This window comes from Nelumbo lutea, chromosome 1 (genome assembly GCF_056320005.1).
Source record: "Nelumbo lutea isolate HS-2025 chromosome 1, American lotus-T2T, whole genome shotgun sequence".
In the NCBI taxonomy this organism is placed as follows: Eukaryota; Viridiplantae; Streptophyta; class Magnoliopsida; order Proteales; family Nelumbonaceae; genus Nelumbo; species Nelumbo lutea.
In genome coordinates, this window is record NC_142684.1 from 158,597,852 (window position 1) to 158,620,997 (window position 23,146).

A 23,146-nucleotide genomic window follows, 5' to 3' on the forward strand; every position below is an offset into this window, starting at 1 on the left:
GCGAGGGGCATGTTGCTTCCTGAGGATGTGCGGTATTAACTCAGCTTGGACCCCAATTGACGCTGAGACTCGGTTGACTCGTTGCATTGTTCAGGTTTGTTTTCTTTTGAAGTCTCTATCTTTCGGTTCTATGATTCTTGTTCTGGTCATACCTTTCTTCCCTTTGGTAGGTGTCAACACCCAATTTTTGCTCCGTCCCCTCTGTAACCCACTCCTTACACTCCAAATGTCCAATCAAACCCTACAATTCTCTCTAGAATATGTCAAAACCCTAAAGACCAAAATTTGATTAAAACACCCTCAAATTCATTGTTAAAACTACATATTCCCTTCTAACAACTACAATTGTGCCCCATCACCACACCTATCACACGATTAGAACCCATCATATAAAACAAAACCTATAAACATCCAATGACAACAAATTTCTGCCATAAATTCCTTGGTTTCACTATCCACCCATCGAAGATTCCATTTTGACAAACTGTACGCTATAAGTAAAGCCCACAATCCAAATCTCAACCTTAAATTCCTTGGTTTTTCCATCAATTTATCGAATATTCCATTTTGAGGAACCAAATACAACAACCAAAACCCACACTCCAAATACCCTGGACATGATCAAAACTTTCATCAACCTCCCGATCGATCAACCATCAAATTTCAAATATCAAAATGACCATTTCACCATTCATTTAAAAAGATTCCAAATAAATATTCTTATTGGTGAGCACTCTCTAAATTTAAGATATTCGTAGTAACATAAAATCCAACACCTCCAAACCTATCAAAACCTCCATCAACCCCCCGATCACCCATTCACAAAATTTTAGGCATAAAATCCCCATTTTATCCCTCTCATAAAAAAGATTTCGATTTGAGCCCTCTCATCACTCGCTACTCCCAAAATCAAAGATCTACATCATGACACTTCTTCCAAGGCCCCTAAACCTTACCAAAATCTTCCTTAACCTTCTGACCACTCATCCACCAAATGTCAGACCTAAAACTCCCATTCTGCTCTTTCTATTGAAAAGATTCCGATTTGAGCCATTTCATTAACTGAACCACTGCACTTCAAATTCCTCGATTCGAATACATTTGAACCGATCAAATCTTATCAATTCATCAAGACATTCAGAAATCCGATCCTACAAATCTTTAACTCAAAATTCCTCAATTTGCCCATGGATTCATCGAATACCAATGCTGTTAATCATGGATATTTGCGAGCCATTCCTCATGTTATCCATGGAATAACAATGCTTTAACCAGTCGATTAATGACCAATCAGGGTCAAAAGGAATACCAATGTTTTAGCAAAAATTATTGGAATAGAAAAAAACAGAAATTTGCCCTTTTATATTTTAAGGTAATACGAAAATAGTAGATATATAATTAATCAATATCCTAACGTTTTAAGAAATTTGCCCTTCATATTTTAGATTTTATTTGATATGTCATTTATTCTTTTCGAACGTTTTATGCATTATTTGGATGGTCAAATCAATGAATTGATTGTTCTTAGGAGTTGGGAGAGTTGGACGAGCCATATTAGTAGAAATCTTGATTACATCACTTGAATGGTTGAGACTTGAGATTGATCTTAGGAAACCACTTTAATGGTCTATATTTTGGATTGATTTGGTACATCGATTGCATAAATCTAAATTTGGTATCACTCGACTAGTTTTGACCTAGAGTCGGATGAGTCGAGTCTCGGTAGCTTGCCGAGTTTTCCGAGTTTACTGGCTATGAAACATTGAAATGGTGACTGGTGAGTGAGTCGAGATGACTGGAATTGGATATGGATACATCACACATAGCAAGTTCTTAGTTCTGGGTTATGGCCTAAGACCATACCAAGAGTCTGCAGCCTCTAGACAAGTTTCTTTCCTTCGTATTTGCGATACAAATTTGAAGAGATATTGGATGCAAGACCAGCGCCATAAACCCAGTGGTTCGAGACGAGGAAACCGGGAAATGTTGCACTGAAGATTGTAGACAAATGGATCACTCTTCCTAACCTGTGTACCATCCATTGCTTAATAAGTTAATAAGGTCAAGGTCTGAAGTCTTGATGGTCATTCTTCTGCTTTTTCTGTGGTTCTTGTTGATCAGAACATGATATTCTTTTGTAGGAATTCTTCAAAATCTGTCCTTCTTTGTGCGTCGCATTGATTTCAACTGAGAATAGGATAATCTTTCCTGGGTGTCTTCCAAATCTATCAATTATGTATTTTCAGTCGGTTTTCAATGTGAAATATGAAGGTATTATTTGGGTATGCTTCAAAACCTGTCTTTCCTATGATTCTCATTGGTTTCCAGGTGAGCAATGTGAATGCATTTCCAAGGTATCTTCAAAGTGGTTATTCTTTCTGGAATTTATTCCGAAAACGAAGGAATTTAGTCAATTGCTCTTCTACGAATGAAACCAAAACTGATTTTTTTTTTCATTTTTTTTTCTACTAGAATAACTATCATCATTGAAAGTTTCAGTAACCATATTTGATGCTCTACAGTTCATTCAAGCTGTTTTGCAATTCATTACCCTTTTAGGCAAATGAATGAAGATATAGCCTATTCATTCATCAGTTTGCTAAATTGGTTTGCAATTTGATGATTTCTTGCCCTTGTCGTCCATGTGTGCAGCTTTTAGCTTTGCAGAGACATCTCTTGCATTGTTTGATATCATAGAAGGATAACTGAGCACCAGGATGGCTTCGGTATTATTTAGGGGGATCCAAACCCGCCCTTTTCTCCTCTACCCTTCTGCACTTCTCTCCAGGAAAAATGGTGTTCTCTTTTGCACCACGAAATGCTCTCAAAGCCAAACTGCAACACAGGAGAACCAGCAAACTCAGATGAAAGTTTCTCCGCGTACCCATACAAAAAAAGTTGAGAAAATCCTACACGACTATGAAGCAATCATTGGTATAGAGACGCATGTCCAACTCGACACTCTCACCAAGGCCTTTTGCAGCTGTGCTTACCTCTATGGGTCTCAACCCAATACTAATGTTTGTCCTATTTGCATGGGTCTACCTGGCACTCTGCCAGTTTTGAACTCTAAGGTCATTGAGTTTGCTGTAAAAGTGGGCCTTGCACTCAACTGCAATTTGTCTATGAACTCAAAATTTGATAGGAAGCAATACTTTTATCCTGATCTTCCAAAGGGATACCAGATATCTCAGTTTGATATCCCGATTGCTACTGGTGGGTTCATTGAATTGGATCTTCCCACTGAGTATGGAGGCGGGCATAGGAAGTTTGGAATAACCAGGGTTCATATGGAAGAAGATGCAGGGAAGTTACTTCACTCAGGAAATGGAAGTTACTCACAGGTATTGCTACTTTATCCATCCCCTTGTCCATTAATATGAAATATTATTTTAATTTTCCATTCTGTGGTTTCTAAAACATTCAAATTTCTTATTCTATTCCTTTTTCTTTTGCATAAGCTATTTGATTTGGTTGATTTGACTTTCTTTCATTTCTGTTTTTCATGTCTTAGAATGGGTTATGATTTTGCATGGTTTTATTTTACTGAGGATTTTGGCAGTTGTTTATGGATTTAGTTGATCTCTTTAGGCATTTTCTTATCAAATGACTGGCATCAAACTTTTTTACTGAGTGTTTAATTACCATTGATCTTTTCTTACTTTTCATTTGTCCTCTATTTCTTAAAGGTGCCTGTTGCATCATGGGTTTAAATTGTGAATTTGGTGTTTCTTTTAGAAGCTTGTTAATTTTGTGAGGCCTTGCTTCAGGTTGACTTGAATAGAGCAGGTGTGCCTTTGCTTGAGATCGTTTCGGAGCCTGATATTAGAGGTGGCCTTGAGGCCGCAGAGTATGCAGCAGAGATACAGAGGTTGGTTCGATATTTGGGTGTGAGTAATGGGAATATGCAAGAAGGTTCACTCCGTTGTGATGTAAATGTCTCAGTCCGGCCTTTTGGGCAACTAGAATATGGAACAAAGGTAATTAATTTCAACTTATTACATGTTAGTTGATTAGTTCTTTTTCCAAGACAACCTAGGCCAAAACAAATTAATTCTTTTTTAAAACTTGGCAAATAAATAAGCACTTCTGATTTCTCTTTTCATTCCTATGATGCTTAGATTGATGGGTGGGAGCAATAGTTTTTATCAATGCTTTGACCTTTTATTTATCCCTTCTCTCTTTTTTCTTTTCTGGGTGGCAGTGGGGTTCATAATAGAGGACAGAGAGTTTATTCTGTATCTTGCCTCATAGATTCCAGTATATTGTTGAAAATTTAGCACTCTGTGGTGGTATATGAACTCATTTTCAGCAATGAATAGGTTCTAGTATATGATTGAAAATTTAACACTCTGGTTTATAAAATTATCTCTGATATTTGTCTGCCAATGCCTATCTTATTGTGTTTACAGGTTGAGATAAAGAATATGAACTCATTTTCAGCAATGAATAGGGCGATTGATTTTGAAATCTCCAGGCAGGTTGATCTCTACAGTAAAGGAGAGGATAACCAAATTATACAGGAAACTCGACTCTGGGAAGAAGGGGCTCAGGTTTCAATTGCTTATTTGTTCATTTTAATGTGGAACCTGTTAGGATATTCGCCTTTTGTTTTTATTTTGTTTACTTCAATCACTAATTTATGACATCTGCTTCTTGTTTAGAGAACAGTTTCAATGAGGAAAAAGGAAGGGCTTGCTGATTATCGATATTTCCCAGAACCTGATCTTCCAGAAGTGGTCCTTAGTGAGGAATATGTTGATAATATTCGTGCGTCTTTACCAGAGCTTCCAGAAGTGAAGCGCAGGCGATATGAAAGGATGGGTCTAAGCATGCAAGATGTCCTTTTTCTTACCAATGACATGAATGTAAGGCCTATTCCTGAACATGATGAGTACCTATATCAAGATTTGTTTTGGAAGCTGGGGTATACCTATGGTTGCCTCTTCCTTGTATATCTTCAATCTGGATTTGTATATTTGTGTCTGTTATTACAGTGTATTAGATGCAATAGCAACTTGGTGACAGATACGTGAAGTTTTGCAACACAACTCATTCCTGTCAGATGATCTTTAAATTCTTTACTCATTAATAGTTAAGTGATTGGTTAGCCAATATGAATTGAACTGCAATAATGATCTAAAACATGTCTCAAGTCTTCACATGTGGACATGCCTGTCTCAGGTTGCAGACTTTTTTGATGCAACGATTGAAAGGGGAGCAGAAGTGAAGATGGCTGCTAATTGGATAATGAGTGACATTGCTGCTTATTTGAATAATGAAAAGTTGTCTATAAATGAGATTAAACTTACACCACAGGAGCTGGCTGAACTAATTTCATCTATAAAAGGTGGAACAATCAGTGGGAAGATTGGGAAAGAGGTTAGCTGCTGCTTTTGGTATTCATACTACTTGTATATACTGTTTTGGACTTTACCATTACATGACCTTATGATTAGTTATCTGCATTACTTGAAGATTTCAATCTCTGATGGCTAGATAATATGTTGGGTAATCAATGGTAGTGCATAAATCTCTTAATTGTAGAAGCTTCAACCTTGAGTCTTAGGACAAACAGGCAGCACAAACATGAAATACATCATAGCTTCAAGACAACCTTGGCTTCATGTATTCTTTACTAACTACTCGGTGCCAACAAAGAAAAATGTTTTTTTTTTTCTACTTCATGCTTGTAACTGATGCTATCATTTTCTTATGCAGATACTCTTTGAGCTAATATCCAATGGAGGTACCGTCAAAGCACTTATAGAAGAAAAGGATCTGGTCCAGGCAAGCATCCCCACTTTATTGATTTTATGGTAAATATAAAATTTATAAAATAAAAAGGAGAAACCATAGAAGACGAATGTGGGTTTTGTAGCTCAGAGGAGCTTAAATGGATAAACACCAAAAAAGGAGCAGAGTGAGGCAGAGAAAAAATACCCCATCTGCAAAATCCTACATCCTGTATGTAATCTTTCATAGAGAGAGAGACGAGAGAGAAGAGAAGAGAAGAAAAGAGAAGGGAGAGAGAGATACGATCGAGAGTCTCAAAACTGTAGTTGGTGGCGCCCAGCTTGTTATTTATATTAACTTCGGAACACCAGTTTTAATATTTATAAAATTTTTCCGATTCTCAAACAAATACAATGCGATAAATGGGTGAGAACGGGTCGTATCCACAGATAAGCAAGGGAAAAACCGCTACGTACTTAGATCTGGGAAAGAGAATACAATTGGGAATTGCAGAAAATAAGAAAATAAAATTTATTAATGCTGAAATTAAAGGTTCGGAATTAAACAAGACAATAACTAAAATTCAGAAATTAACATAGTACTAAAATTAGTAAAAGTAATCCAAAATTTGGATCTAATGGTGGTAGTTGCAGATTGGCCGGACAGCTTGCAGGAACCCCTCCTGACAAGATCTGGGCGTCCTTCCCCTCTTCAGCCCTCGAACCCCTCGAGACACCTTAGTATTGAATCGAACGAATTCAGATTTGCAAAACAGAGAAGCGAACATGATATAAGTCTAAAAGAGTGCTGAAATAAAAATAACGGAAAAGAAAATGAAGAAAAGAAAAGAATGGTTGATCAAATCCAGTGGCGGTAGTTGCAGATTGGTTGAATAGCTTGCAGTAACCCCTCTTGACAAGAATCAGGCGTCCTCCCCTTCTACAACCCTTCAACTCCTCAAAAAACCTTAGCCTTGTGAATTGACCAACCCCTTTTATAGGGCCCTTGGGGTCCTTTTTATAGAGAAGGGTGGATACAACTGGGAATATAGAGAAAGAGGGGGGCGGCAACTGGGTTTTAGAAAAGTTATGGGTGCCCTAGGGTTTTTAATGGAGGGTTAGGATGATTCTGGGGTGATCCTAGGGTTGAGAAGAAAAGAAGAGGGCGCCCGATATTATGTAGGGCTGAGATTTGAGCGCCCATAAGTGAATGGAGGAGATTGAGGTACCTAGGGTTGAAAGGTGGAGATTAAAAGAGGTGGGTGACGCCCTAGAGTGGATGACTAAGATCTAATGGTTAGGGGCTGAATGGTGAGGATTAGCAGTTAGGTGGCACCCTAGGGTTTAAAAACTATAAAGAGAGTGCCCTAGAATGGATGGTGGAGATTAGAAGAGGTGGAGGGTGGAGATTAAACAACTAGGGGTGGTTAGGGTTTGCTAAGGATGAAAAAAATAGGTTAAAAGACGCCCTAGGGTTTGCTAAGGAGAGGGGAGCATGCTAATACAATAGGAGGGGTGCCATTCTAGGTTTAGCAGATAGGAGGCGCCCTCATGTTCTCAGTTTTTCAAAAAACACCCCCTCTTTCAGCTAGACTTCACACCAGCTTCCCAAAATCTGCATTTCAGCCATGCAACTTCCTAGTTTTGCACAGAATTTGCACAGAGACACTCAGAGGTCACAACATTGAATTTAAATAGGAAAAGGGCATACTTTGACTATTCTAAGGTCGAAAATACCCCTGAAATGATGGCCTTAAGGCATCAAAATGCAGAGTTACCAACTCCCCCTCAAGTTGGGCTGAATATGTGTATCATGCCTAGCTTGTCACATAACTCATTGTGCCGCGAGTATGGAAGTCCTTTTGTGAGGACATTAGCAAGTTGTTCCTTGGAATTGACATAAGGGATGCAAATTTTCCTTTTTCTTTCAATTTTTCCCTTATGAAGTGTTTGTCCACTTCAATATTCTTGGTCCTTTCATGTAGGATAGGACTGTTAGCGATGTTTATGGCTGTCTTGTTGTCACAGTAAAGAAATATAGGATTATGAACAGCAAATCCAAGCTCTCCTAAAAGGTTTTTTAGCCAAAGAACTTTAGCCACCCCATGTACCATAGCTCTATTATTCCACTTCAGCCCTTAACCTGCTACCACACTTTGTTTCTTGCTTTTCCAGGTCACTAGGTTCCCTTCCACAAATGTGCAATACCCACTTGTGGATTTTCTGCCATCCACAGCACCTGCTTAATGAACATTTGTAAAGACTTCCACCTTTAGATGATTATGCTTACTGAATAGTAGACTTGTTCCTGGATGCTTTTTTAAGTATCTAAGAACTCTCTCTGCTACCTCCATGTGTGGTTTTATAGGAGAGTGCATGAATTGTCTTGGGACCCCAACTGAATAGGCAATGTCTGGACAGGTCATGGACAAATAAATTAACTTTCCCACTAACCTTTGGAACTGTTTCACATCTTTTAGAGGTTCACCATCACAGTCACCCAATTTATGATCAACATCTATGGGAGTATCTGTTGGCCTTGCGCCTAACTTACCTGTGTCTTGTAACAGATCAAGGGTGTATTTCCTTTGAGAAATGAAGATGCCCCTTTTTGAGCGGGCGACTTCAATTCCAAGAAAATACTTTTGGGGACCTAGATCTTTCACTTTAAATTTAGATGCAAGAAATTGTTTCAACTTTTGTATTTTTGAACTCCAATTTCCTATAATGATGATATCATCCACATACACTATCAATAAAACAAACTGTTCCTGACATTTCTTCACAAAGAGTGTGTGATCAGATTGACATTGCTTGAACCCTATTTGTTGAACTGCCATGTGAATCTTACTGAGCCAAGCACTGGGAGATTGTTTTAAATCATAAAGAGACTTTCTCAGCTTGCGCACCTTATTTTCACTTCCCTTGGCATAAAATCCAAGGGGTTGAACCATGTACACCTCCTCCTCTAGGTTACCATTTAAAAAGGCATTCTTTATGTCCAATTGATGCAATTCCCAGTCAAGGTTAGTAGCTAATGGCAGAAGGACTCTAATTGAGTTCATCTTAGCTACTGGAGCAAAAGTCTCATCATAGTCAACCCTGTACACTTGAGTGTACCCCTTGGCTACTAATCTTGCTTTGTACCTTTCAACTGTCCCGTCCGCCTTGTGTTTAACTGTAAACACCCACTTGCACCCCATTGGGTCTTCCCCCTTGGAAGATCTACCAATTCCCAAGTTTGATTTTTATGGAGGGCATTAATCTCCTCCTTCATGGCGTCTGTCCATTTAGGGCATTTTAAGGCTTCTGCAACATTTTTGGGTACAGGGATGCAATCGATTGCAGATAGGAAGGCTCGGTATGAGGGGAAAATGTGATCATGAACGGTTCAGACTCAAAGAATGACACATCCTTAGACACAAAAGATTTATGACTAACGGGATCAAAGCACTGGTACCCTTTTTGAGAGGAGGGATACCCCAGAAAGATACAAGGGATGGACCGAGGGTCTAACTTACACCGAGGCGGAGACAAATCATGGATAAAGGCACGACAACCAAATACTCTCATGGGAATGGAAAATAAAGGGGACTGAGGGAACAACAACTGATGAGGGGCCATGTAGTTCAACACTTTGGAGGGCATGCGATTAATGACATAAGCAGCTATAAGTATAGCATCCATCCAAACTTTTTTGAAACATTCATATGTAACATCATCCCTCGAGCTACCTCAAGGAGGTTTTTGTTTTTTCTTTCTGCAACACCATTTTGTTGTGGTGTTCTAGCGCATGAGCTCCTATGAATAAGATCCATGGGAGGCAAAGAACTCATTGAACTCACCATGGAAATATTCCTTCACATTATCTGATTGAAAGGTCTGTATTTCAACATGGAATTGTGTAAATGCCATTCTCTGGAAGTCTTTCACAATTTTTTGAACTTCATCTCTGCTACGCATGGGGAATACCCATGTATAGCGGGAGAAATCATCGATCAATGTGATAAAGTACTTATACCGCCCTCAGAGATTATAGTAGTAGGCCCCCATACATCAGAATACACAATATGAAAAGGAAAACTTGATCTTTTATTATTTGAATGAAAAGTTGTTCTACATTGTTTGCTCAACTGATATGTTTGACACTGAAACATGACCTAACCGACCATGCCACCATAAAATTTGACTCTTTTTTTTTTGATCAATAACAGAATGTTTTATTAGATTATAAAAATTGTGAAACTTTGAGTACAAGAGAGGGTAGGTAAAACATCTTAACTCTCTCACAACAGAAAATAAGAAGGAAAGCTAAAAGGTGGCCGAAAACAAAGAATCCTTAAACACCCCTTGCTTGGCTAACCCATCAGCCATGGAATTAACACTTCTCTTCACCAAACGGTACTTCACCTCAATATCTCTACTCAACCATTTAAATTTTTTCTTTTCATTTCTGTAGCTGCACAAACCATTCCTGCCTTCCTTCAACCACCTAATTACCACCTCCGAGTCCCCTTCAATGATCAAGCACTGAATATTTAATTCTCTTGCTTTTTTGATTCCTTCCAAAGCTGCTAAAATCTCTGCCCAAAGAGAGTCACCCTCACCAATAGGGCTAGAGAACATAACAAAAATAATCCCAGCCTCATTTCTGAAAACTCCCCCAATATCAGAAGGCCCAGGATTCCTTAAACTATAACCATCAAAGTTCAGTTTCATGAATCTTGAGGGGGGGGGACTAAGAAGGTCTAGAGGTCCTTTTGCACTGAGCCGAGGTAGTAACTTCTTTCCACTTTCTCAAAAGATCAGCCATGGAGAGCTCTGAAAAAAGCTCCAAAGATTTCAGCCAATGGCTGACCCTTAAGTGTATCAATTCGGTTAAATTCTCCATAGATCTTTCCTTGTCTTAAAAAAGTTTAGAGTTCCTCTCTTCCCATATGGACCAGCATACAGCTGCTCTAATGCTTCTTCACATGATCTTCCCTCTTTTCTTAGGACATCTAGAGAACAAGGGAGAGAACAAGCTTTGCAAACTCAACGGGGGATTCCAAGTGCATCAAAACAAGGATGAAGCCCATTCCCAAATAGTCTTAGTAACTGGACAAGTAACCATAAGGTGGTAAGCTGTTTCCCCATTAGCTTTACAAAGAACACACCTATTGGGAAGTAAGCAATAATTAGGTCTTTTTCTTTGAAGCAAGTCGGTTGTGTTTATTCTTTTCAAGAAAGTTTCCCAGCAAAAACTACCAACCTGAGGAGGAATGGGTTTACTCCAAATCTCATTAACAGGGAAGGAAAGGCCAAAGGGAATAGGAGGATGGACCAAGGTCTCAAAAAACGATGCATAGGAGAAGGAACCATTGGAGGATGGGGTCCAAATTCTAGAGTCATCCTTACTTGGGTCCAAGAAAACATTTTCAAGGGTGGCTAGTAGAGACGACAAGCAGCCCAAATCCGTATCCCTTATTGTTCTCCTCAACCATAGATTCCATCCACAATCGGAATTAGAATCAGAAGGAACTAAGAAAGAAGAAATAGGTTTATTTTTCAGGTCTGACAACGCATATAAGGAGGGAAATTGGTCCATCAGAGATAAGTCCCCAGCCCAAGGCTTTCCCAGAATTTTACGAGATTACTAGAGTTTAGATCATACCTTATCCAAGGGGAGAAAACCGGAAGCAAATCATGAATGGCTTTCCAAGGAGAAGCAGCTGTAGTCCTTGCCAAGATTCATGGATCATAGTCATTGTCTTCCAGCCCATGTATACTAGCCATAATCTTCATCCAGACTTTGTCCCTTTCCAAATTTGACTCTTATTTGATTGACTATACGACTTTGAGGACGACGTCGAGAGACCAGCTTTGTTGTCGAGAATGTAGAGGCCATCCACTAGGCTCCCTCCACCAATCGTCTTCCCAAAAGTTAGATCTTGAAAAACACATGAACCAGGAAAAAATGTTACCTTACAATTTAAAGAGTTTGTGATACTAGTGATTGAAAACAAATTTATAGGAAGTTGAGGGACATGCAATACATAATTCAGGTTAAGGCCATGGGGAAGAGATATTGATCCTTGGCCTGGGGATTTTGGGTTCCGTAGAGGCTTAAGGGATGTGGAGATTAAGTGCTTAGTTAGTTTACTTTGCCTTCTTGAGCAAGTCTGTTTGAACCCCTCTAAACCTGACAAAAGAATTTGGACACCTAGATCGGATGGATCTTTCTCTTGTGCTTCTTTTTTCAAATCCCTTTGCTGTTCTAACCCGTAGCAGGCCTTCCTTGTTAAGGAAGTTTGGTGTAGACCTGTTCCCCCTAAGATCTTGGCATTCTGTTGGGAAGTGTTCTATGTGAAAGTAAATACCTTGGATAATCTACAAAAGAGAAGACCTTTGTTAATTTCCGCCAACTGGTGTATCCTATGCAGATCTCAAAGTGAGGACTGTTATCATTTGTTAATTTCTTGTTCCTTTACTGCAGAATTATGGAACTGGCTTCTTTCTTTGTTTGGGAGCAGTTGGAACTTGCCAGCAGATTTAAGAATGCTTTTTGATACCTCGATTTTTGTTTAGCAACAGAAAAGGGGTAAAATCATGTGGATGTGTGCAAGAGCTGCATTGATATGGACAATTTGGGAAGAAAGGAATGCTAGAACTTTCTTGGAAAAGGAAAGGAACCCTCAAGATTTAAAGGATTGCATCGGGTAGGGTGACTCGTTGGCTGAAATCTTTTGACTTGTTTTACCAATTCTCCTTTAATGACATTTGGAGGATTCAGGCAGCAGTGGAAAGCTGTTCCTCTTCCAAGAATAAAGTGAGAACAAGCTGGTCATTACCTCCTGCAGGCTTCTCGAAGTTGAATTTTGATGGAAGCAGTCTAGGAAACCCAGGTCCTTCTGGAGTAGGTGGGTTGTTGAGGAATGAAGTCAGGAATGTGATATTTATTTTCTCAGGTCCGCTAGGAGTGGGAGACTCTACTAGAGCAGAAATATCTGCTACCCCACAAGGTGTATAGTTTGCAGCTCAATTAGGGGTGAACCAGCTAATAGTTGAAGGTGACTCAAAGGTTGTAATAAGCTGGTTGCAAGACCCAGAGTTAGTAAGTTGGTGCTTCAGGAATGAAATTAAAAAGTTTAAGGCGCTGTCAAGAAACATGGACCTAAGAATACAATGGGTGGGGAAATCAGCAGATGCTATGGCGGACTGTCTAGCCAAGTAAGGGTCAGCGAGGGAAGTTTTGTATTGGGCACAGTTGTAACTTATTTTTTTTGTTTTCTTCTTTAGTGGAGAGATTGCAACTTGTGCCTCTCCAAGGGCTGCTTGTATGTGCTAACTTTTCCAAATCATAAAAAGTTCATTTATTTATAAAAAAAAAAGATATTGATCATTGAAATGTAATGGAGGAGAATGATCCATCTGCAAGCCTCACTTTATCCCTTCCTGACAAAAGGCTATAAGTCTGAAACAAGTTTGGCTTACTGGTCATGTGGTTAGAGGTCCCTGAGTCAATGATCCAAGGGAGTCAGTGGTAGTGGTGACATGGAATGCAAAGGCCTCATTACCTGATGTAGACGCAAATGAAGTAGGAGTACCAATAACTGAACTATCCATTTATCGCAAAGCCCTACATATGACTCCAAGTGATCTCTGAAGGAATTCATGATATCTTACTTGGGGGTCAGAACCGGTAAAGTGATCTCGTGTAGTACCAACAAACCGAGTATCTTGGGTTGCCACATGTGCCGCATTATGTGCTGTATTCGACTTCTTTTGACCTTGTACTTTACCTTGCTCTTAGTTCTTCACTACCCACTTGGGCTTCCCATGAATCTCCCAACACGTGTCACGTGTATGTCTTGAGCGCCAACAATGGGTACAAAACAACTTGTCTTTATCATCAACCTTCTTGGAGTCACTTTTCTTTCCCATATTGTTACTACCCATTGTAGTCATTGCTACCCGTTGCTCCCCCTCAGTTGTAACCATCACACTCCACCTACTTTCCTCAGATTGAACAAGGGCATACACCTCTTGAACCGAAGACAACTCTTTACTTCCTAAGATCTGAACTCTCAAGGGTTCATAAGCAGGGTTTAGTCCCAACGAGAATGCAAAAACCCGCTGTTGAGAAACTAGCTTCTTATAGGCCTTAGCATCATCATCATGTTTCCATTCTATAGCCTGATAGTGATCCAATTCTTTCCATATTATAGTAAGGGCTGAATAATAGGCAGACAAACTACTATTCCTCTGTTTACAGGTTGAGGATTCAGCTTGCAACTGGTAAATCTTGGCATAATGCCTTTGCTCAGAATAGGTGGTTTTGGCTTATTCCCAAATCTCACTAGCGGTGTCTGCCCACATAAAGTTCTTCACATTAGGTTCCATGACTGCAAGGAGCCAAAACATCACCATACTGTTTTCTTGGTCCCACCTATCATGTTCAGCTGTCTCACTCTTGGGTTCTTTCACTCTTCCATTTATGTAACCAGCTTTTCCTAGGGGTGATCATTGGCTGGGCTGGGCCAGGGCTTTGCTCTTATGATAAGGATTATAGCTTAGGCCCGGGGTTCCGAGCCTGAAACATAAGCCCTAGCCCAAGTCTATACGGGCCCGGGCCAGGTCGGGCTTGATTTCGGGCCAATGTCACTCATATATAACACTACATATCTATATTTTAAATGACATAACATGCATATGAACTTATTTTATACATTATATAGTATAAAATATTACATATAATATAAATTATACATGTCATGTTATAATATTTAAATATAAACTATATAATATAATGTAAAATAACATGTATACATATGTATACATTATACACAAAATGTGTAAGTTTAAATATATGCTGCCGGGCCGGGCTTGAAGTATTAAGCCCAAACCCGGCCCTAAAATTTGCGGGCCTGAACACAAAACCCAGGCTCAAGTCTGGAATTTCTGAGTCGGGCTTGTGTGGGCCGGGCCAGACCGGGCTGAAATGATCACCCCTAGCCTTTTCCCCTTGCTGTTACATAAAGTTTTACACTTTTAGCCCACTCCAGGTAGTTTAGGCCATTTAAAGGGGTAATTGGCATGGGAAACATCATGTTTTCACCTCCCATACCAGCTGTGCTACGGGTTGGTGTAACTCCAGATGAAGCTGAATCATAGTTTTCCATTAAGGAAGAGAGTCTACACTACAAGAACCAGAATCACAAGTGTAATAGACCAGATCCCACACAACTACACCACAGCCACAATCAGAGTGCTAAACCCCCAAGAATTTTAGTTCTGGAAAGAGAAAAACTGCTGAAATCAGCCCAGTGCTAGTTTGGCTATTAGAACAGCCTAGTAATCAGTCCAGCAACAGTCGTTAAAACAGTCTAGTAGCAGTTTGACTACAGCACACGCTTACTAACAGTCCAGCATCTGTACAAAGGTGTAAACCCAAAGAACAAGGTCTTCACACCATTGACCACAGAAAAAAAAAGGAACACATACCCTGTCCAGCACCTGTATGAAGGTGCAAACCCAGAAATCAATTTTCACAGCATCGGACAAAGAGAAGAGAGTCTTTACAGCATCGCCCCTCTCCTACCAAAGAAAGCAGCCGCAAGTGGCCTGACCAGTCCGATTAGGTTTCTCTGTCTTCCACGTCCAAGAGATCAAGAGAGGAAAAAAAAAAAAGAAACTGAGAATAGGGCTTGGTTCAGATGAGAGAAACGGTTCTTTATAGCCCAGAATTATGCTTTGATACCATGTAATCTTTCATGGAGAGAGAGAGACGAGAGAGAAGAGGAGAAGGGAGAGAGATACGATTGAGAGTCTCAAAACTGTAGCTGGTGGCACCCAGCTTGTTATTTATATTAACTTTATATAAAAGAATGAGAGATTACAAGTATGCCCCTGGCGGCACTCCCTAGTAACAAGCTAATAAGAAAGAAAGAAATAAACTGGCTGCTAATAAGAAAGAAAGAAATAAACTGGCTGACAGCATACTAACAGCAAGTGTAAAATAACAAATAAATAATCCTCACAGCACTGTACGATATGTACATGTACAAAAGCAAGTTCCTCAAGGCTCACAAGAAGATGATAAACCAACAAAAAACCAGTAATTCCAAGCATTGTACCCAACTGACAAATCCCGCAAACAAGACGTAGGAATAACTCCCTCATTGTTTCCTCTCCATGATCTTATCTAGGAGAGCTTTGATACTCTTTTAAAACAAGACCTTATTTGTTTTATTTTATTTTATTTTTGGTTGATGATCTCATCTGGCTTTCTCCACATACTCTTTTTGTGTAGGTTGATAGGGGGATCAGTAAAAGGTAAGAATCTAGAAGCAAGCCAATGTGTAACAGCTCGTGAACTTGAATTGGCATTTGGCAATGCCAATTTTCAAGGAAACTCACTTCACAAGTCTTTTAGCTATTAAATTGACCAATCTAAGGTTCAGTGGAAATAGGGCTTCATCCTGGATGTTGAAGATCTTGCCTCTTTAATCTCATAATATAATTGCCATTTACTGCAATGGCAGGACTGCTGATCCATTTGGAAGGAGAGGATCTCTAACATCCACTATAGGCTAAGGTCCGATTCCCTGCATCTTATTGGAAACATTGAAATAGTTCTGGTTAGGTGAATCCTGATTCTCAAGGAGTTAGTTTTTTTAACTACCATTTCAGGGGCCAATGGGTCGATACTAGTTTCAGTTCTGTTTTTGGTGTACGAAGATTACAGGGTATGCACGGTTAATAGGTGTTTCAGGGTATACATATGCATGGTTTCTTCTCTTTATTCATGTAGAGCTCTCATAGTCTAGGTGATAGCCCTTGTTTTTTATATTATTAATGCAATACTAATCCATACCATTTAGCAGAAAAAAAAGTGACTCAGTTCAAGTCAATAAGTTAATAGACTTCTCCCCTTTTGATCAGCTGATAGACGTTTCTCATCCTTTTACATAATAAGGTTTTATGCTGTACACCATATCCCATAATAAGGTTGTCATCAGGTACTGCCATAGTATTCTTTTCCATTGTCTTCTAGATATTTTCTTGCATTATCATGCATATATCTTATCTCTTATGCTATGCAGAAAGTGATATTGCAATGCTTTCCATGTGTTTAGAGACCCCTGTTCTTTTAATGATATCACAATCTTTTTCCATTAAACAATTAGATATTCTCACATATTATTTGGATATAACAGATAGTAGATCCTGCTGAGATCGAAAAAATGGTGGATAAAGTTCTGAGAGAAAATCCAAAGCAGCTTCAACAATATCGTGGAGGAAAAACTAAGTTGCAAGGATTCTTTGCTGGCCAAGTATGAATTCTTGGGAGTATAATTTCCTATTTTGATACTTAAACTCTTGGTTATATTTGTTTTAAAATAATTCTAAACATTTTGGTTAAATACTTTCAGGTAATGAAATTATCTGAAGGCAAGGCCAATCCAGGACTTTTGAACAAGATCCTTTTGGAAAAATTAAATGCCAAAGGCTGATGCTTTTAGAGGTGGTCAAATGCTTATGCTTTCTTCTGTACCAAGCATGATTATGTTTTTATATATTTTTCATTATATTAATTCTTTGTGTTTGACAACTCTATGCTTATCTTGCATACTATATGCGCTAAAGGCCAGAATTTTGAGAAAGACATGATATTGGAAAGAAGCTTCCTTTCATTCTAGTTATATACAACAAGCTAAGATTATGGCGTTGGATATGTGCTAATCTGAGCTAAGATGATGGTGTTGGATTTCTGCTGACAGGTAGAGGCATATCTCAAATTGGATATGTGCTGATCTTTCAGCTCTTGCTACTGAATGTTTTTAATGAATAATAACAAATCTGAGTTATGTCTATACTGAACAGGGTTGATGAAAAAGAAATTAGAGATGGGAAAGGTGGTAAACTTGGTGGTTATTACACTTTACTTTTGGCTACCATCTGTTCTGGGCCCTTTGATAAAGATGCGTTTTAAATCTCCAATTTTCAAATCTTATGTCAATACAGAGTAGCAGGTAGTATTGAACTTTTACCCGGTTGTGTTATTGTAATTCATTCAATAGAATTATTTTTTCTTATAACTTTTCTGGATATATATTTTTTTCTATTTCCTCTTAATAGTTCAAAATAGACGGATCACATCTTTGTTTCTGTTAGTTAATATGCTCACAGAGCTGATGCCAATGATATTATTCCGTTGTGCTATTTGTTACAGTAATAATTGCAAACTGCCCTTTTCTTCACCTATAAACATTATCTCAATTCCTGAAAAGGTGAAGAACTTGCATTTAAAGTCCTTGGCGTTGATGTAAAAGGTGTCATGGTATGGAACTTGGAATTACTCTGTCAGCAGTTTTAGAATTCAGAGAAGACTTCCAGTGGTGAACCTGGTCTACCCCAATCACTTTTTCATTCTTCCCAAAATAAGCACTTTGAAATGGCTTATTCCTGCATCTTTCATTTTCTTCACATCCATTTTCAATATTTGACCAAACAAGGTTTAGATCTCAGTCAATGGTCATAAACTCATAATTGGTGTTGATTTTCCTACTGGTATATCAGCTGAGTACAATGGGTTAATCGATGATGTAGCTGTTCCTGCGTGGTCAATATCCCAATAAGATGATCTCCTATTTCCTGCCTGAGTTCCTTGACTAAATGTTACCGATAAACTAAAGAAGATGCATCTCAGGAATGATCATATGGGGAAAGCAGATACAGGTACTGTCTCCCAAATACAAGTAAAATGGAAACTTGGCGTGCCAGTCTCATAATATATAACTTGCTTGGAAGTTGGAACGAACTCAAACCAAGCATGTGTAGTGCAAACATGTAGAAGTAACCATGCCCCATGTTAATGCTTAGAAGAAGGAAGTTCAGCAAGAAAGGTAGATTTATTTCTTGAAGAATGATGCTGGCAACGACCGTCATCATGGTTGACATACTTGGTTCTACTGCAGTGATGTTAACTGATACAGGTTTTACCAGTCCACTTGTCTATTTCAACGGTTTATTTCTCCGCATATCTATTGCAACACTTTCCCCACACACAACATATCAATTGCAGGAAAGCAGACCATTTAATTTTGCAGCTAAATATAACGATGGATTTTAGTTCTCACACTCAAGTCAGAAGAGGCAATTGGAGGCAGAAAAGTATAATTTTTTTAGCCTATGGCAAAATTTGAGCTCAAGCTGAGGCAACCAACGTCACCACTATAGCACACTTCATTTGTTTGTTTATGTGGGTTTTAATTTTAAAATTTCCGACCTTCTCTTCTTAGTGTCTATCAGTAAAAAAAAAAAAGGAAAAATATATTAGTAAGTTTCAAAGTATCGATATGATATTGGTTTTTAGGGTCACCGAAAATAGTGGCAATTGGGAGGTTTGAGCTTTGAACAGTTTTGAACGTTAATATTTAATGTTGCACAGATAGCATGCGAATAGGTCAACCAAAATGTTAAAGAAAACTGTTTCGATTAACTTAAACTCTAGCTATGCAAATTTTGTTAAAACTGGTTTTCTGATACTCTTTATTTTCCATGCTTTCAACATTGAAAGAAATGGAAATCCAGTAACTTCGGATTTTGTACAATTCTAAAACGATTAGTTTGCAATAAAGATTCAAATTCCGCATTTCTGCCAGATAGAGAGAGAATAATTGCTTGTGTACTTAAAATTCTTAGCAAATGAGAAATGTTCTGACATTTTTTAGGGACAATCTATAATACTGAAAAGACATGGTACACAGAGCTTTATCATATCTTCCGGTATTCTGCCAACCCAATACCGGAGGATATGATACCAGAATTTTTTTTTTATTCTGTGCCTTCTAGAAATTACCATTTGCAGGTGCATAGCATATGGACCAGAATCTGCCAACCCAATTTTGCCTTCAATGCTATTTATGATTAATCAGATAGGCTTTTTTTTTTTTGTTTTTTTAGATTAAGCACAGACCAAATCCTTAAGTAGCCTGAGACCAGTCCCCCCCCCGACGCATACAAAAATACATACTTTCATATATGCATTTGCGCACGTATGTCAAATTTTATAATGGACTGATTTATCCATCCAAACACAGCCTGGGCCCAAGTCCAATTCGAATGTATCAAATTCCAGTGCAGGCTGGCTGGTTGATCCCAGGTTGAACAGATCGTGTTTGACTTGCATGCATACATACATTATGCATGTATGCCAAATTTTAGATGGATTGATTTACCAACCCAAACCTGGTCCAGTCCCAATCCAACCTGAGCGTATCAAATCAGTGCAGGCAGGCTGGCAGGGCCCAGGTTGAATGGATCATATTTGATTTTAGGCTCAGTCCAGATCGGGCCTAAGCCCAATTAGGATTGGGCTTAGGTTGACTTTAAACCTGATCCATCATGCCCAACTTGCATCCATAGGAGGAATGATAATCCTAATCCGATGGATATAATTACGAATCTATTCTCACCATTGTTTTATTCATGTAGTATTGTATAACTATCAAAATATTCCTTATAAGATGACATATACCGTTGCATTTTTTCATGTATTTATATCTTATTCAAGGATAATTTAACTTTAGATTTAGTGTTATTATTAATGTATGTGATTCAATATATTTTTGTAGTGTATCCAACCATTTCCATATCTGTCCTCCAAACATTTTCAAAACATATCCATATCCGTATCCATGTCTATATGTATCCATATTCGAGCTATCCTACATGATACTTGATATTGATATTTTGATCCTTGAGATGAATACCATAATTTCACATTTGCTGATAAAAAAACCATAATTTCAAACTTTCAGATAAGATTAATATTATGGCAGATTAATTAGTTAGATGTGGATTTGTAAGACCACAGCTTTTATGGGGACACCAGGCCCTGGGCTAGATTATAACAGTCAACTTTCTATCGTATTTACTCTATTCCATTAATTCTCTCAATCTAGTGTGCTGGTTATTTCCCTTTTTTTCATTAGTAAAAATAAAGGAAAGCAGGATTGAAAAACCTTAGCTAGGAAGAAAAACCTAGAAAATGACCCTTCATTAGTAGTTTGCAAAACTTTCTAGTACCCAGTATTAGATTAAACATTTCATAATCTGATATATAACATGCCTTATGAATCATTCACAGGATCTTCAGTTTCCTCTGGTTTGACATAGAACTCAATATAAGCAATCCTACTAGGTTGTTGATAGCCAGCAGAATCATTATGTGAGTGTTGAGTGGATCTTACAACTGAGACCAGGTGCTGCACTTTCAGCATTCCACCTCTACCAATAGTCAATTTGCTTCCTCTGCTATCCTTTATGACACTGCTAGGAATGTTCGAGGTTATTGCACGAAGGAACTTGTACTTATACCTGCACATGTCAATTGAAGAACCAAAAGCCACTAGGCTAAAAAATGTAATAAATAATCATCAGTAATAATGCACTAGATTCCAAAAATACCTGTAGCATACACGGCGATCACAATGGAATGCAATCAAAAGATCAGTATTTGCATAGTACATGAAATCTATCTGTAAAGGGACAATAATTCCAACCAATGATGATGATATGATATTAGTAGCAAGATTCTCACACATAAGGTATCAACAGTACCTGTAAGTCTCCATGGCCTTCACCTTTAAAGGTAACAGAGGGGGGATCTGGTTGTACAACTATCTGGATGCTTGAGCCTGGCCACTCAAGATCATCAATAGCCTCCTTAAGAGCTGCAGACTGGAAGGCAACTACTATAAGTTGAAAGTAATACTGACAGTTACCTATCAAATGAAAATTCTGTATTGATCCTTAAGGGGAAGACAGATAAAAGGAGCACCTTAACGGTAAAACTAAGTGGGGTCCTTCCTGCAGGTTCAAAGTTGTAGTCCCAAGAAATTGTATCCGGGATCCTGGTTCTTATCTCCGCATAAATGCAAGCATCTGGTGAATCAATTGACCTAGCTTTACACGAAAAATTAGCTTTCAAGAACTGCCAAGCAAGAAAGATGACAACAGAATGTAAGAGAGAGAAATTCATTCACTCATAAATTTATAAGTCAATGAAGCAGAACTTAAGTGTTTTCTTGCTGTAACAACTAACAAATCAATATATTCTAAATAGCCTATTGTTTTAAATATTATATTTCATTTTTATTTGTTGAAATATTTATGCATTCAAGCACAACTCAAAGCTTTCTTTAAAAATCATTCCATGTTCATAGAATCCATTGCAATCAAAATTCCCAATTGAAGATAAAAAATATCAGCTTCAAGATTAAGAGCATGGTTTTAAAAGGATGTCAGGTGAGGAGAGGAGGCATACACCTCAAGGCAAGGCAGATCCATTTGATTTGCCTCAACAGTCTCATGGATTGAAGGCTAGCATGAACAAGGTGTAGTCCTTATGTCTTGAAGCCAAACTTGTGACAGAAACGCGCCTCAATTGATGAACACTAGATTAGAATTTTCAAGGGACTGAGGATAAGGATGAGACGTAAATGAGGATGACGTGATCAAATCACAAGCAAAAATCAGTTAAGTTAATCAAATAGGGATGGAAAGGAGGGGGATTTACTTGAGAAGGAGCTGCATGTCTGGTCCTGGATACCGAATCTCGATCGTGCTCGAATGTCCAGGAACAGAAAATGTGTTTAGGCAATCAACAAAAAGGCTCAGGCTTACTCCAAATCTAGGTCGACCCTCAGCACTGTATTCATAACTAAGAAAAAGCTGCAAGCAGAAATCTAAATAAGAAAAAGAAAACTGGGCTGTACATTGGAAGAGATAGTAGACTGTTCAACAAACCCAAATTCAATTAAAAACCAGTACTTCACGCTTCAGATAGACTTTGGCCTGAAGGCAACCGGTTTCTTCGACAATCAAAACCACGCCGTGCTCCGACAATTCCACGACCGCGTCCTGATTGAGAAAACCGAGAAGAATGATCAGATGAGTCAACGTTATCGAAACCCTATAAATTTCAGAAATGGGTGTCAGAGAAAGAAATCCCTCAAGTATTTTTTTTTGATTATATTAAAAAAAGAGAAAACCGTAAAACCCTAGGCAAGTGTAGGCAGTAGAGATGAGGAAGACCAGAAAACAAACCTGCTGTCTCTTCCATCTAACGCAGCTGAGGGCGTCCACCATTCCTTGGACGTTGTCCAGCTGACACACCAGGTCAGGCGAGTCTGTTTCTACCGCCGACGAACTCATCCTCTTTCCCGCCAAAACTTGCAAGTTGCAAACTACCCTTTCCGACGGTCCAACCAAAACTACTTCAATCAAACGCAACAGAGAGACTGCTCAGTCTGCTCCGTCGATCTATCAAATTCTCGTATAACCAAAACCGTTCTCTCCGTCTAGCAAAAGTGTTGTAGAGTTTATTCCAATGTTTTAAAAACCGACCCGGAACCTGAACTGCT

The 23,146-nt window shown here is 38.6% G+C and overlaps 2 protein-coding genes across 11 annotated transcripts; one reads left to right on the forward strand and one right to left on the reverse strand.

Moving 5' to 3' along the window:
* The first annotated feature begins 1,422 nt into the window (after positions 1 to 1,422).
* On the forward strand, positions 1,423 to 17,939 carry GATB (GLU-ADT subunit B). 10 transcript variants are annotated; one of them, XM_088958141.1, is made up of 12 exons: positions 1,496 to 2,061; positions 2,142 to 2,282; positions 2,653 to 3,344; positions 3,771 to 3,980; positions 4,413 to 4,553; positions 4,665 to 4,868; positions 5,185 to 5,382; positions 5,722 to 5,790; positions 16,934 to 17,050; positions 17,150 to 17,241; positions 17,364 to 17,497; positions 17,601 to 17,939. In XM_088958141.1, the coding sequence occupies exons 3-10, from the start codon at positions 2,718 to 2,720 to the stop codon at positions 17,228 to 17,230; spliced, it is 1,647 nt and encodes a 548-aa protein (XP_088814267.1). In that variant the 5' UTR covers positions 1,496 to 2,061; positions 2,142 to 2,282; positions 2,653 to 2,717; the 3' UTR covers positions 17,231 to 17,241; positions 17,364 to 17,497; positions 17,601 to 17,939. The 10 variants fall into 10 exon arrangements, with proteins under 10 accessions (XP_088814257.1, XP_088814267.1, XP_088814292.1 ...); XM_088958160.1 differs by having other exon boundaries at positions 1,695 to 2,061; positions 2,142 to 2,271; XM_088958155.1 differs by having other exon boundaries at positions 1,722 to 2,061; positions 2,142 to 2,328.
* Positions 17,940 to 20,749: 2,810 nt separating this feature from the next.
* LOC148878660 (PCNA domain-containing protein) lies at positions 20,750 to 23,094 on the reverse strand. The gene is made up of 7 exons (XM_088958209.1): positions 22,830 to 23,094; positions 22,554 to 22,643; positions 22,300 to 22,454; positions 21,562 to 21,682; positions 21,342 to 21,461; positions 21,189 to 21,259; positions 20,750 to 21,098 (listed from the first exon to the last, which is right to left on the reverse strand). Exons 1-7 carry the CDS (start codon positions 22,935 to 22,937, stop codon positions 20,852 to 20,854), a joined length of 912 nt encoding a protein of 303 aa, XP_088814335.1. The 5' UTR covers positions 22,938 to 23,094; the 3' UTR covers positions 20,750 to 20,851.
* Positions 23,095 to 23,146: the final 52 nt, after the last annotated feature.